Source organism: Streptopelia decaocto (genome assembly GCF_964273445.1).
Source record: "Streptopelia decaocto genome assembly, chromosome: 2".
NCBI classification, from domain to species: Eukaryota; Metazoa; Chordata; class Aves; order Columbiformes; family Columbidae; genus Streptopelia; species Streptopelia decaocto.
Window position 1 is genome coordinate 137,603,656 of NC_138655.1, and position 13,193 is coordinate 137,616,848.

The 13,193-nt window shown below is 39.3% G+C and overlaps 1 protein-coding gene across 6 annotated transcripts in view; it reads right to left on the reverse strand.

Annotated features, from left to right (window-relative positions):
• PPP1R9A (protein phosphatase 1 regulatory subunit 9A) overlaps nt 1-13,193 on the reverse strand; it is a 143,869-nt gene that overhangs the window by 17,726 nt on the left and 112,950 nt on the right. For 4 of the 6 annotated variants that reach the window (XM_082044356.1, XM_082044353.1, XM_082044355.1 and 1 more), the window contains 5 exons: nt 12,266-12,495; nt 10,911-11,007; nt 10,617-10,788; nt 3,786-3,943; nt 2,930-3,230 (listed from right to left, as the gene is read on the reverse strand). In XM_082044356.1, the coding sequence (XP_081900482.1) occupies nt 2,930-3,230; nt 3,786-3,943; nt 10,617-10,788; nt 10,911-11,007; nt 12,266-12,495 (958 nt within the window). Of the gene's footprint in view, nt 1-1,326; nt 1,371-2,929; nt 3,231-3,785; nt 3,944-10,616; nt 10,789-10,910; nt 11,008-12,265; nt 12,496-13,193 lie in introns of all 6 variants that reach the window. The other 2 variants (XR_014183217.1, XM_082044357.1) reach the window with 2 other exon arrangements.

The window sequence follows — 13,193 nt, forward strand, 5'->3', positions numbered from 1 at the left end:
AAATAACCTGGAGACCTCAGCAGTGACATGTAGCAGCCAGCTGGTATTGCAAATTTCTGTTCAGACTCTTAGCGCTGTGCTCCCACTCGCATGCAGTTGGACGCAGCCGGAGCCCGCAGAATAATGACAGTTTTCTGGGGAAAGCATTCACGCTGGCTGTGGGACAAGTGGAATATGGACAGGCTGGGTCCCTAAAACAGCTTCAGTGGTGGAGTAGATTTGACTCAACAGGCACTTGCACACACGCAGGTACGCAGTGCTTGGCCTGTGGCAGTGGCTGCAAACCAGGGTTGCAGGTGCCCTGTGTGGGCAGGAGGGGCTTTGACCACCCTGGAAGGGTGCACCTTCCCTTAACTCCTTGGAGCTCTTCAGATAGGTTGAGGGAGAGCCAGTTCCTCTGAATAAACCAGACAGAAGCCATTTAATCCATCACTTTCAGCCTCAAGGAGCTGGTGTAAATAACCTGTGGCTGATGGATGCAAAAGGGGACTAGACTGAACTTTCTTCCCCAAGGTCACAATATAGGTGCAAACAGACTTACACCAACTGAGGACTGCCTGTAGGGGTCACCCTGGCTGCCCTGTCAAAGGATGCTGTTGCACAAAATAGGCAGAACTGGAGAAAATAAATTAATCATACACATACATGAAAAAGCTGTGCTTAAAAGACAAGCAAGCAAAATGCCTCTGGACTTGGACCTCCACTAGAGGGCCATCAAGATAACCAAAGGGACAGGCTGAGAGAGTTGGGTTTGTTCAGCCTGGAGAAGAGAAGGCTCTGGGGAGACCTTATAGCAGCCTTTCAGTACTTAAAAGGGGCTCATAAGAAAGATGGGGACAGACTTTTTAGCAGGGCCTGTTACGAGAGGAAAACGGGTAATGGTTTTAAACTAGAGGGGGGAAGATTCAGGTTAGACATGAGGACATTTTTTACAGTGAGTTGGTAGAACCCTGGCCCAGGTTGCCCAGAGGGGTGATAGATGCCCCATCCCTGGAGACATTCAAGGCTGGGTTGGATGGGGCTCTGAGCAACCTGATCTAGTTGAAGATGTCGCTGCTCATTGCAGGGAGTTGGACTAGATGACCTTTGAAGGTCCCTTCCAACCCAAACTATTCTATGATTTTTTTATCATTTTGCAATAATGAGGAGACAGATCTCATGCTGCTTCAGCCGCTCCCACAGCACTGCAGGATTTCAGGAGAAAGAAAAAAAAGGCAAGCGATTCTGTGAAGTTGGTAGTGCTCACTTTTGCTAATCAGAGATTAATCAATGGGCACACACATGCCCATGAAATGTGTTCTCTTTCCATCTCTAAAAAAATCCTACCTGAACACACAGAGCAAATACAATGGCCCTTCTTATTTTCTGACCTGTGAGAGTTTGACAGCCAAATCAGCAATCAATTAAACTACTATTGCTACAATGCTTGCTGTTAAACAACTGCTCTAGGAGATTACTTTTTGGTAGGGCTTATTAAATGCAAATTTTACATTTGTAACTAAATTGTTCTGGTTTAATTTTCATGTACGCATCAGAATTTGGATATACCCAAAAGCACCAGTTGTTTACTTAACAACCACAATACCAATACTTAGACGGATTATTTTTCAAAGCTAAATTGGGGAGGAAAGAGCAACGCAGGGAGTGGAATGTAATGCCCTATTCCTTACACTACAAGGCTAGTCTCCACCAAAGATATTTTTTGTGCACTGGATGGAAATGCAGGATTTACGACTTCACTGGTAAACCAATCATACATTCAAGCTGAAGTCAGAGTGGAAAGTCACCTTATGTTCGTACCCTTATTTTTACTTGCCAAACTCAAGCTTTGAATTTAATTTTGATTCATTAACAATTACACAATTAGCAACTATACAATTAGACTAGCAGTTTTAAAACCTATGTAAAAGTGGTAGCATTTGGTAACCTAGCTCAAACAGAACTTCATTAATCTGTCTCTTAAGAATCTGTGTGAAAGCCCTGTACGAAGATTACGAAAAAAACAGGTTGTAAATGAATGGCAAGTCTTTTCAGCTGTGCAGACAAAAAAAAATACTCAATGATTTTTTTTCAGTTAATTTAAGTAAGCCAAAGTCTGTCAAGAACCTATCCAGACCTATTCCTGCAGTCCTCACAAATGATTTTTATCACATATTTTATCTCATGTGACAGAGAATGCAAGATGCACAGCTAAGAACGTGAAAGTTGTGTAAAATGCTAATTTTGACTTCACTAGGCATCTGAACAAAAGGGCTTGGAATTCTGTGCCATGTTATATTGTTAACGCATTGAATAAATTAATATCTGAGAAACATACCTGAGCTAGGCGGGATTACTTCATGTTTTATCCATCTTACATTTAAAGAATCTGAATTAAATAAACAACGTGGCCAACCCACTCAACAAATTACTTGATTTTTTTTTTCTGTAAATGACGATAACCCAGACATCGACCCTTGTTTAACCTATACCATGCTGCCTCTCAGCAATTAAAAGCTACAATCTGTTATTCTTGCTTTACACGCCTTTCCCCACCCTCCAAAAAAAGCATCTAGCAGTGCCAAAATTACATAATTAAACTAAGTACACTGCGATACGCATGTTTCTAATACGGAAATGTCCTAAGGTCAAATAATTTGGTGTTTTTAAAAATGATAGATAAGAATTTCTTAAAGGCAACTTCCCTCTATCTTTTTCAGTGAGTTCTAAGACAGAAAAAAACAGGAAGCAGTTGTGATCTCAGTTTCAACTTTGCCATTTTCTTTGCCATCACACAAGGTCAACTGTAATTTTTTTACTTCCAGGTAGACAAAGAAGTCATGAGACAATGGCCTTCTCATTGGTAAGGTCCTACTACACAACAGAAGTTTATGAAGTAGATGTAAGTGAACAAAATGATGCAGCAATTTATTGTAGAAAATAGCAATACCTTTATCCTGTAAAATATTCCTGCCAGCTGGATGATGCAAAGGAGATGCTTCAGAGCTGTGCCCAGATTTTGAAGGAGAGGAAAGTGGAGTGTCTCCCCGAGCATGTGGGGAAAGGACACCTCCTTTGTGGTGCTGTCCTCCTTCTTGGTTCTCAGTTAGGTTGTCAAGTGAGATTGCTGCACTGCTAGCCACGGGGGAGAGGGAGGAAGCACCAGAATCTGATGCTGGTGAGGATGCTCTCATGCATAAGGGCAGTGGTGATTTTGAAATGTGCATGGGACTACTGTAACTGTTTGATGGCTGTTGGTATAAGAGATTATAAAGCAAGTTATACCATTTAGTAACCAATCAGAGCAAGGTTTACTTTGAACATGCAATTCTTTTATTAATAATTTACCCTTCTATTTGTAAGAAATGCTTTAGCAATTCATGCCATTACCTTTTTTGATAGCACACACACTGTTGTTTATTGGTATTTGCTTTCAGATGGAAGTCAGAATTGGACAAAACAATGAGTACCATATAAACTGTGTTAACAAATTAATAGAGAAGCACACTACTCAAGTTCCTTTCACCTCCTGCATAAATGAAAGGACTCACTCTGCATTATAAAGCACATAAATCAGAAAGCCCAGGATTCCTGTTAAAAACAAAACAACAATAAAACCAAAAAAACAGGTGTGCTGACTCAAAGGAGACCAGACTCACACATCGCTCAAGGACATTCATAGCATACTGGCCACAGAGGAATAAATACTGCCTGTGCTACAATGAAAGGACAGAGGATGAAATGACTTACAGGGGCAATCTAGCACCCCATGGGAAGCCTGAGAGAGAGGGTAGAGTCCTTCTCACCTTTCGTTCTAGGCTGTCCTCACCATCAGTTGAACTGATGCTATCATACAGCCTTGTTCTAGAAGGTCTCTGCCGCTTGTTCTTCACTGAAAGCTGAGCTCGAGTCTTCAGAGCTTTGGAGTCCAATCTCTCTGTTTCTGGCACTGCTTCATTGAAATCTGTATGGAAACATGATTTTAAACTATTTAAGAGAAGAATCTTTCACTCCTTTTTCCCAAGAATAGGACCTGCATTTGCAATCACATGCACTTTGCATGTTTTACTTGTACCTGTATCTTCAACACTGTCAAAATACATGTGCAAAAATAAACGGTTATTTGCATAAATCATTAACAAGTTTAGCTACGCTGATCCAGTAACTGCATAATGATGAATCAACTGCAAATATTTAAAAACTCAACAAATTATTCCCACTGTTACATGAAGGCCCACACAAAAAAAAAAGTTGTCAAACACAGTTGTACTAGCCCAGAAAGCAGGTCCACTTACACCCCCTGAGAGACTTGCATGTTCCTGGCCTTCACAGAGTTCTTCTCCATCAGGGCATAAAGGAATCCTCACTGCCTTCTGACAGACATTTCCCAGGATCTACATGAATATGCCAATTTAGACCCAGGGGACTAATTAATTTATCCCCAGTCCTGCCCTTTAAAGCCACTTGAGAAGGATGTACTAGACAGTCATTTTTCCCACAGCTGCCCCATTAAGCATTTCCCTTGTAACTGCACCAGTTTTGCAGGCTGCTCATCAAATTACACAAGTATCTCAAGTAACCCTCAGGCTGCTCCATATTTGATCATAACCAGAATGGCTTACAAATTTAAAGAACATGACTTGTTCTCTCCTGTACTGAGCGCCCCTCAAAATTACCTTGTACAATACATACAAAATATCAACAAGCAATGTGTGCAGTCAGTAGCACACAAACAGTGATACAGGTAGTATCCAAAAAATCAGATAACCCTTTGTGAGTGAATTGCCTTACAGGCAGCCTTTCACAGGATTATGGAACAAGTGTTAAACTCACTCCTTTGGATCTACAGTGGCACAGGGTGCTTGCTCTATGACATTATCCCTCTCAGGAGGGGACAGCAGAGAGGAATCCCAGTCCTCCTCTGGATGGTGAGGTCATCTGTAATTCAAAGTTATATGTGACAATATGAATTTCTGTTCTCCCAAGTAGCAAGTGATAAGATGAGAGGAAATGGCTCAAGTTGCGCCAGGGGAGGTTTAGCTTGGATATTAGGAAAAATTTCTTCACAGAAAGCATTGTCAAGCATTGGAACAGGCTGCCTGGGAAGTGGTTGAGTCACCATCCCTGGAGGTGTTTAAAAGACGTATAGATGAGGTTCTTAGGGACATGGTTTGGTGCTAGAGTGAGGTTATGGTTGGACACAATGATCTTGAGGGTCCCCTCCAAAGAAATTGATTCTACGACTCTGTGATTCTATGAATACGATGCCTCAATTGTTTGCCTCAATCCTTCTGCAAGTAAAAGCATCTTTATATTACTACGTGGCAATCTTTTAACTTCCTCCTTTCTGCACAGTCAGAACAATTATCTCCCTTTGTAGGTACTTCCCTCTTTTATTCAGAGTTTTTTAAACTCATAAAGCTTACATAAACTTGATAAACCTCACTAAAATATCTCTGTCAGGACCAACGATCATGGATGGTCCCTCATACAAACAGATATATATGAGCAACCTCACACAAATACAGCCCTGCCTCACACTCGGATCACATCAGAAGACACTCTGCCAATCCCCCTTCCTTAAGCAAGAGTCTGGAAGACACGATCATTTCTGTGATTATCACCATCTACTGTAGTTGTTTTCAGCTTTCCAACAGCAACAAGTTTTGGCAAAATCATTAGAAAAGTAATGTTACAGTTTTGCAGGAAGGACCTGAGAATGCTGAACACAAACTTTCACTGCAACCATCAGTGATGTTGCGTAAGTTTAGCACGATAGTAAAAACCCAGAAGGCCCATGAAAGGCACCCTGAATCACAGCTGTTCAAGGCAGGAATGGAAAAGCCATGATTTTGCACAAGGGAAGGGTCTCTGCTGCTTCCTTTCCTAATTAGAAAAATAACTATGCTGTGTCAAGCAGGACACGGGCTGTTAGATCTGTCATTATGCTGACCTAACACCTCAAAAACTCACTGAGAGATCTGCAACAAGATCGCAGTACTTATGCCCCAAAAAAAACATCAAAGAATCATCACAACACCTGGGTGAAAGCTTGGGAAATGTACTCTACTCTCCCACTTCTTAACTCTTTACAAAGTTGCTGTACCTTCTGAAAGTCTGAGGTTTGTGCAGAAGATGATGTATTCTACCCTATGTACTTTAAAAAAACAAAATGAAATAAAAATTAAGATCACAGAGCTGCATTATTTTCATATATCATCAGAAAAGAGATGGGCACTATCACTCTTACACTTACTGTTGTCTTTGTATATACAGGTTTCTCCTGGAAAAATCATGAAAGACTCTTTCTTTGGTTTTGAAGGGAAAGCATTTTTAGATCTTCCCTCTTTCATCTACTGCCCCAACACCATTATGTCATATATGAAAACTGGAGAAATATTTCGTATAAAAAACAGAACAATGAAACAATTCTACCTGCCTGGGTTCAAAGCTGCCCTGCTAAAGAGTGTCTTATGAGCAAGGTGTACAAAACACTTCATATATGACTCGCCTCTACAAATAGGGCCAACACAACTTCAGTTCTCTTTGCTATTAATCATCCACTCAAATGAAACCTGAGTATTTCAGCAAATTAAAAAATTCACAAAGCTGCAGTAAGACAAAACACATTTTTAAATGCGTTTTTGCTTTTTACACCAGAAAATAAATAGATTCTTTGGGGTTTCAACTTTTTTTTTTTCCTAATCCTCATAGGAAATAATTGACGCAGCAGAAACTATCTAATTTCAGTCTGACACTCAAATCTCTTCACCTCTTGGGTCAGTTTTTTGATATTCCACTGAATCGGTGTGTGCACAGAGCGTGCAAGTGCTAACAGAGGGCAATGGAAGAGGTAGAACAAGGCCTCTGGACAAAGGCAGGGGTGGCGTGGAGCCTCTCATTTCAACAGTCATTATCTGTCAATTGAATTCAAACTGTCTCTCAAAACCAAAGCCACACGTTAAGATAGCACGTCAGTAAATAACTAAAGGGTAGCATTCATTCAAACGTGTTTTTATTTGTACAGATCTGTGTCTTCTTAAAGCACTGCAAAGACTTTGAGTACCATGTTTTTGCTTGTATAAGAGTTAAACTCTATATACAGATGACACAACAAAATCATTAGCATTGTATGACCTGTAATTATGCTTCTGCCGTAAGTACTTGATAGGATAACTGAACACTGTCATATTTGAACTGCCTATATTTATTCTTTCAAGTGCACACACTTCCATACATGGCCTCCTTTCACAGCTCACCCATGAGTTGCCTGAGTGGTCTCTGTCCTGGCCACACATGCTGTCACCCTCAGTCCCCTCGCTCTCCCACGGAGAGCCACCAGCCCTGGCTGTTCCCTGGGACAAACACACACCCCACGGGCTTGTCTGGGAATCTCCCAGCACACTGGGAAGACTGATAGATCTCTCACATAAAAGTCATAACAGGTTCTATTTTGCTCTCAGAGATGATGTAATTAGACTTTCTTTCAGCAGGTGTTCAACTACTTGACTCCAATGGGCTTCCATATGAATTATTTCAGTACCACTGTGGAGCAGGAAAGAACCGGCCTGTCCTCCCACTGTTCTTCCATTATACAGGCTGATAGATTTCAAAATCTCCTTCTGTGAACCGGTGCATCCCTGGGTATCCGAAGGCACCCTGACACTACAGCCATCAAAGCGGCTTGAACAGGTGTTGGCACAGAGGTGAGCAAATACTGTCAAAGTCGGTGTCAACGCCGAACTGTTTAGATTTCAAACCACCAGCTCCTTCCAGTGAAGAGTTTGATTCTCTCTTGGAGACACAGCTCACGACCACTAAACCAGAAAGTTATCTGTTTTCCTGGACTCTCTGAATAAATAATGTATTTGTAGAAGAAACACAATCCTCAGGCTTCTTTCTCATATTCCCTGGCAAAGCAAAGGAAGAACTCCGTGGTCCATAATGGTTTTGATTTATAACTTTTGCTGATGTTCCTGGCAGCCCCTCAAACTCAGTGTGAGGTTATGTTGCAGCCTGAGGAGCCACACGGTCTGGTGCGATGCTAAACACGGGCAGAGCACCTGTAGCGGCAGGGACAGGGACAGCTATTCTTGTGTGTAAGCCCCCGCCAAGTCGTATCCATCAGTTCTTCCCAAATCTAGTTCCATGCAAGAATGTAATAAACAACTCAGATCATATTGAAGAAAAAAGAATTTCTTAGTATTGTATTAATTAAAAGATCTATTTTTACATAACCTGATTTTTTGAGGGGTGACAGACCTGCAAACTCAGGAATAAAAATTATGGGATGTGGCTGTGTACACGCAGTCCCACTCCACAAACCTAATGCTGAGGCTTGATGAAGAAACACTTGTTATATTCGCCAAAAAAAAGCCAGCGAAGAGATTGGAGTGCTGTGTGAATGTCTCCAAGGCGCTTTGCACAACACACTGCACCCGCAGGAACTCCGCTCACCCTCCAAAGACATCATGGACATCCCGCCCACCCTTTATGGCTCCTCTGCAAACACCCACGGGGTGATCAGAAAATACACTCATTATTAGTGATTAGTATTACTAGACAATGGCAAGTCCTTTTCTTAAAAAGTTTACAAAAGTGTGATATGGAGACAGATGTTCTTTCTCTGGAGAGCAAATATCACCACATCACTGTCTGAGACAGACTTCAGAGACTTTGTTACAGAGTTTACTGGCAAAGGTATATGGAAGTCAAAGAGTGATGCAGCATGTTTAGGGATCTCTCTATTTTAAAAAAGGACTTCTCTTTTTCACTTGTTAAAAACACAAATCCAGCCTGGAATCTAAGGTCTAACTTATGCTGTTTCTGCTTTCAAATAATCACTGCTGATTGTCTATTTTTCCTAGCAAATAATTTGTGTTTGTATGTAGGTGGTTAAAGTTGGCCATTTAAATTCACAGATCGTCTATTCTAGCTCTCAGAAGTACTGAACACTGGTAACATGTCTCCAAGGGAGTGTTTTTGCAAGGAAAAACAGCAGCTCTTGGAAAATGCAAATAGATCAATTGAGAAATATCACTTAAAAGTACTGACACAAAGAATTTTAATGCTTTTCAAAGAATTTTTGAATTTTTAAAAATAATTTTGCAATTTTCTTTTTACATGTAGAAATTCCTGGATTTCAGCTCTTGAGCCCTGAACGTGTACTGACATTGTTACAATAGTAATGTAAACATGATTTCTGTGTGTCAGGTAAAGAAAACATACTTTTCACTCCTGATGCAAACTCTGAAAGGGTTCCTGTTAACAGCGTTGCTAAGTATTAAATATTTTGTAACACTGAGTATCTACGGCAGAAATACAGATTTCCTTGTCATCCTGAGTGCTTCTGAATGTCAGAGATTTCAGTATAATAAACGCTTGCTAGAAAGAAATAGCTCAGGGAAACCAGTTCCACAAGGTCTGCAGACCACCCAAATACCATTTCACAAGGACTAGCTCTTTCAGGCACGTACTTAGTTAAAAATGTAATTCATATTGTTTGTTTGTAGAGCAATATTCAGTTTGGGTCCACACATGAAATAACCGCTAAAATATCCATTTTAATAAAACATGTCTGAGATTATTAGAAATACATTTATTTGGTAATGTAATGCATTTTTTTTCATAATATTCATAATAACATTATAGCTTATTTAAAATGAAAACCTATATAGGAACAAAGTCTGGTGCTCCTTTATCAGAATCCCAACATCTCTGACACCTGATTCCACAGATGGTACTAAATACACAGTAAGTATCGCTCCTGCGCCAAGCAATTTTTTTCCAAGGCTGTGGATCTAAAACTGGCTTTAATTCCGTATATACTTCAACAGTGAGGAGCCACTTGCAATTACAGAACTTTAAGTAAGCTGTGGAAGTTATCTGTGTATTTTCACTGGCACGGCCTGAAAAATGGGAATTATCTTCTCTATGCAAAACAAGTAAAGGTTACAGTCACCCTACTGACAGCACCTATCCAGATCTCAGCATTGCCACAAATCATTACGGCTCTTCAGTAATGCAGAACAAAGTCTTACAAGTCTTATGTTGTAAATCAGGTTGTGCTACAGCTGAATAAGATTTCTAATTGATGTGCCAGCAAAAAATTTGAATTTTTTTTACAAAACGCTCCATCCTGAGAACGGTGAGTGCCACCTACATAGTTCCTTTTGATATCTGTACCAAGGTGAGATCAGAACATGGAGAAATCCATTCAAAATGTTAATTTAACATTGGTTTTCTCATTCTGGTAACTTTGTTCTTGTTTGATCTTTGGTGGTTAGGTAATCAAGGACATATTCAGGAACAAAGGAGAAAACACAATTTTCTCCCACTTTATTAACATAACAGAAACATCGAATTAAACCTAAATGTTGATGACATCCCTCTGAAAGCTTTATGAAATCAATAATGATCCTTATTAGCACTCAGTCACTTTCATTTCTTTCAGAATACACATTGCACAGCTATTCTGGGACTCTATACTGGCATTATTTGGTATAACCCTGATATGGCTGTCATTAGATACTGAATTTTGAAAAAAATAACAACATCCCTGCATTATTGTTTCTTCTAATGATAAACATGCTATTTACATATGTATTAATAGGAGTTATGGTTTGGTTCAAACAAACCTTGACTTAAGCCATCCAGGCAAGACACTTGCTTAGTATCTAGATTTTCCACTGGATCTCCTCTCGAAACTTCTCCAAAAGATGTCTGCCTTTCAAAAATGTTGTTGTTATTGTTAACCTGGCTCCCATTTTGCTTCATTAGCCTGAAAACTTCTGCTTCCAAGTCTCGTATCTGAAAGAAATACAACACAGTGTTAGACGTAACACACACACACATCCATAAGATAGGGTTTTTTTCCAGAATATCAGTCAGAATTGTCTCATTCTTCAAATATGAGAGTAATTATTACTCACACGAGCTTGTAACCCTTGAACCTCTGCAAGGTGTGCTTTCTCCAAATCTTCTATTTTCTTTCGTTCAGCTTCCTGGCGTTTGATGAAATCAAGTTCTCTTAGGGGAAAAAAAAAAGGAAAAAGATGTGTTTGCTGTCATCAAAGAAATCAGATTCAAACAGAAAATAAAATGTTGTGATTTATCTTAAACTATACAGGAGAAAAATCTGTCCTTAACATATTTTATTACTGATGTAGTAAGAAGTATGAAACCCCAATAAGGACAAAACCCTACACAATTACTTGGTCTAAGTGAATATGTGAAGACATAAAAATGGTAAGAGGAATTTATCTGAAAAAAAAATCTCAGATGTTCTAACTGATAATCAAAACAGTTAAACTATTTTTTTCATAATCTGTGTTTACAATGAAAACAATGTTAGCTTATTTTATGCTGTGTTCTGATGCAGGAAATGGAGCAGCATAAGAACAGAAAGATTATCCAAGCTCATGCTAGCTGGTTTCCCTCTTCTTATTTTGCAAATCTACGACATTTGTGATAGAAAGCACACAAGACACCAGCTAATTCTGGAACAGCCACAAAATTCCAGGATGGCTAATGAGAGTTTCACTACCTAAAACCCTTTTTAATGGGACAGGATATTCACTTCTGTACTTCCCAGCAGTCACCTGACATTGCTGTGTGTTTTTGAGTTTTATTCTTTAAATTAATATATTTCAGCAGGAAAAGAGAAAGTTTCTGCAATTAAAAAAAATAATAATAAAATAAAAAGAAATTTGGGGGAATAGAAGCTGTTCTAGAAATGTAAGATGTTATTATTGTTGCTAGCCATAAGGGAGAGGGGACCACATGAAACAGAGGGGACCAGGTAATCATTAGTTAGCTCAACTCAGCTGAAACATTCTTGGCATCTACTAGAAGAAAAACAAAATGTAAAAGGTAACAAACCAATTTTCTTTTTCATATCACATTAGGAAACAGTAGGAGTGAATCCAGCTGACACAATACCCATATAAATTGCTGCAAACCTTGCTAATCAAATGCTTTACTACGATTACTCTTGGCTGTTTGTAATGACATTGAGTTATCTAGCAATTCTGAAACATTCCAACCTGGAATACTACAGACTAAATCGTTATTCAGTTATAGTATGATTCTTCAACAACACTGAACTAATAGTTGAATACTACTAACATTTTACCATAATAAAGAGCTCATGTTTTTAATGAAAAAAGTGAAAAATATTGTTTACCTTACAGGTATTAAATAGTGAGTTTCAAATTTCAAAATATATCACATACATGTTTCCTATCTGGCCACTAATTCATTTGCAGAGCCTGGCGTAACTGCTTACTTTTGCTGAAAATCCTTGATTAATTTCTTTGCCTTGTTATATTTCTTCTCCAGAGCCTGATACTGGCTTTGCGTCTCCTTGAGGTGCTCATTCACCGTGTGACACAGGGTTTGTGCCTCAATCCAATAACTCTCTAATTTCATCATCCTTTCCTTATTCTCCTCAATGTTCTGCTGGAGTTGGGTCTTCTCCAATTCCCACCTCACCTTCTCATTCTCGGCAGCCTGCAGCTGAACAGAAGAGCGGAGATGCAGTCAGGAAAAAGCTGCCAACTGCAGCCTCATCGCTGAGGATTAATTCAGACAACATGACTACTGAAAATCAGGGAATTAATACCTATAACAGTAATATGCTAGCAGTGAAAAGAGCATTCCCAGACAAAGAAAACAGGCTGATACAAACATTATTCCTCCTCATAAAACAAAGTAGAGCCTTTGCTCTGTGTTCCAGTGCAGCTTTTGTGCTTCTCTGGGTTATAATAAACACACTTTAAAAATGTCAATAGTGGAGTATTCAGGCAAACTGCAGAGTTAATCAGTGAGTGCCAGGGATGCAATTTGCTCTATGTGTGTGGCTCAGGTGTTATAAAGCATTCATACACTTTCACAAAATGATGAGATTTCTTATTCTGGGAGGAATCTGATTTCCAGGTTCTGTATTGTATTTAAGGACTTTAGAAAACAATACGAAAAAACTCAATTGCATCTAATCTATCTGATTTTTCACCCAAATTAGGAATTCCATTGAATTCTCACAATATCTGTCTTCATGTCATAATCTTGCTTAATCTAGAAAGCCAAACAAAAGAGGTTGAAGCATAGCTCAAAATTTAACACTGGGTCATAACCTAGAATATTTTTTCATTTAAGCAAACAGAGAGTTTCACGTCTAATACTGAAACTATGCCAGAACTATTACGAGGACAAAG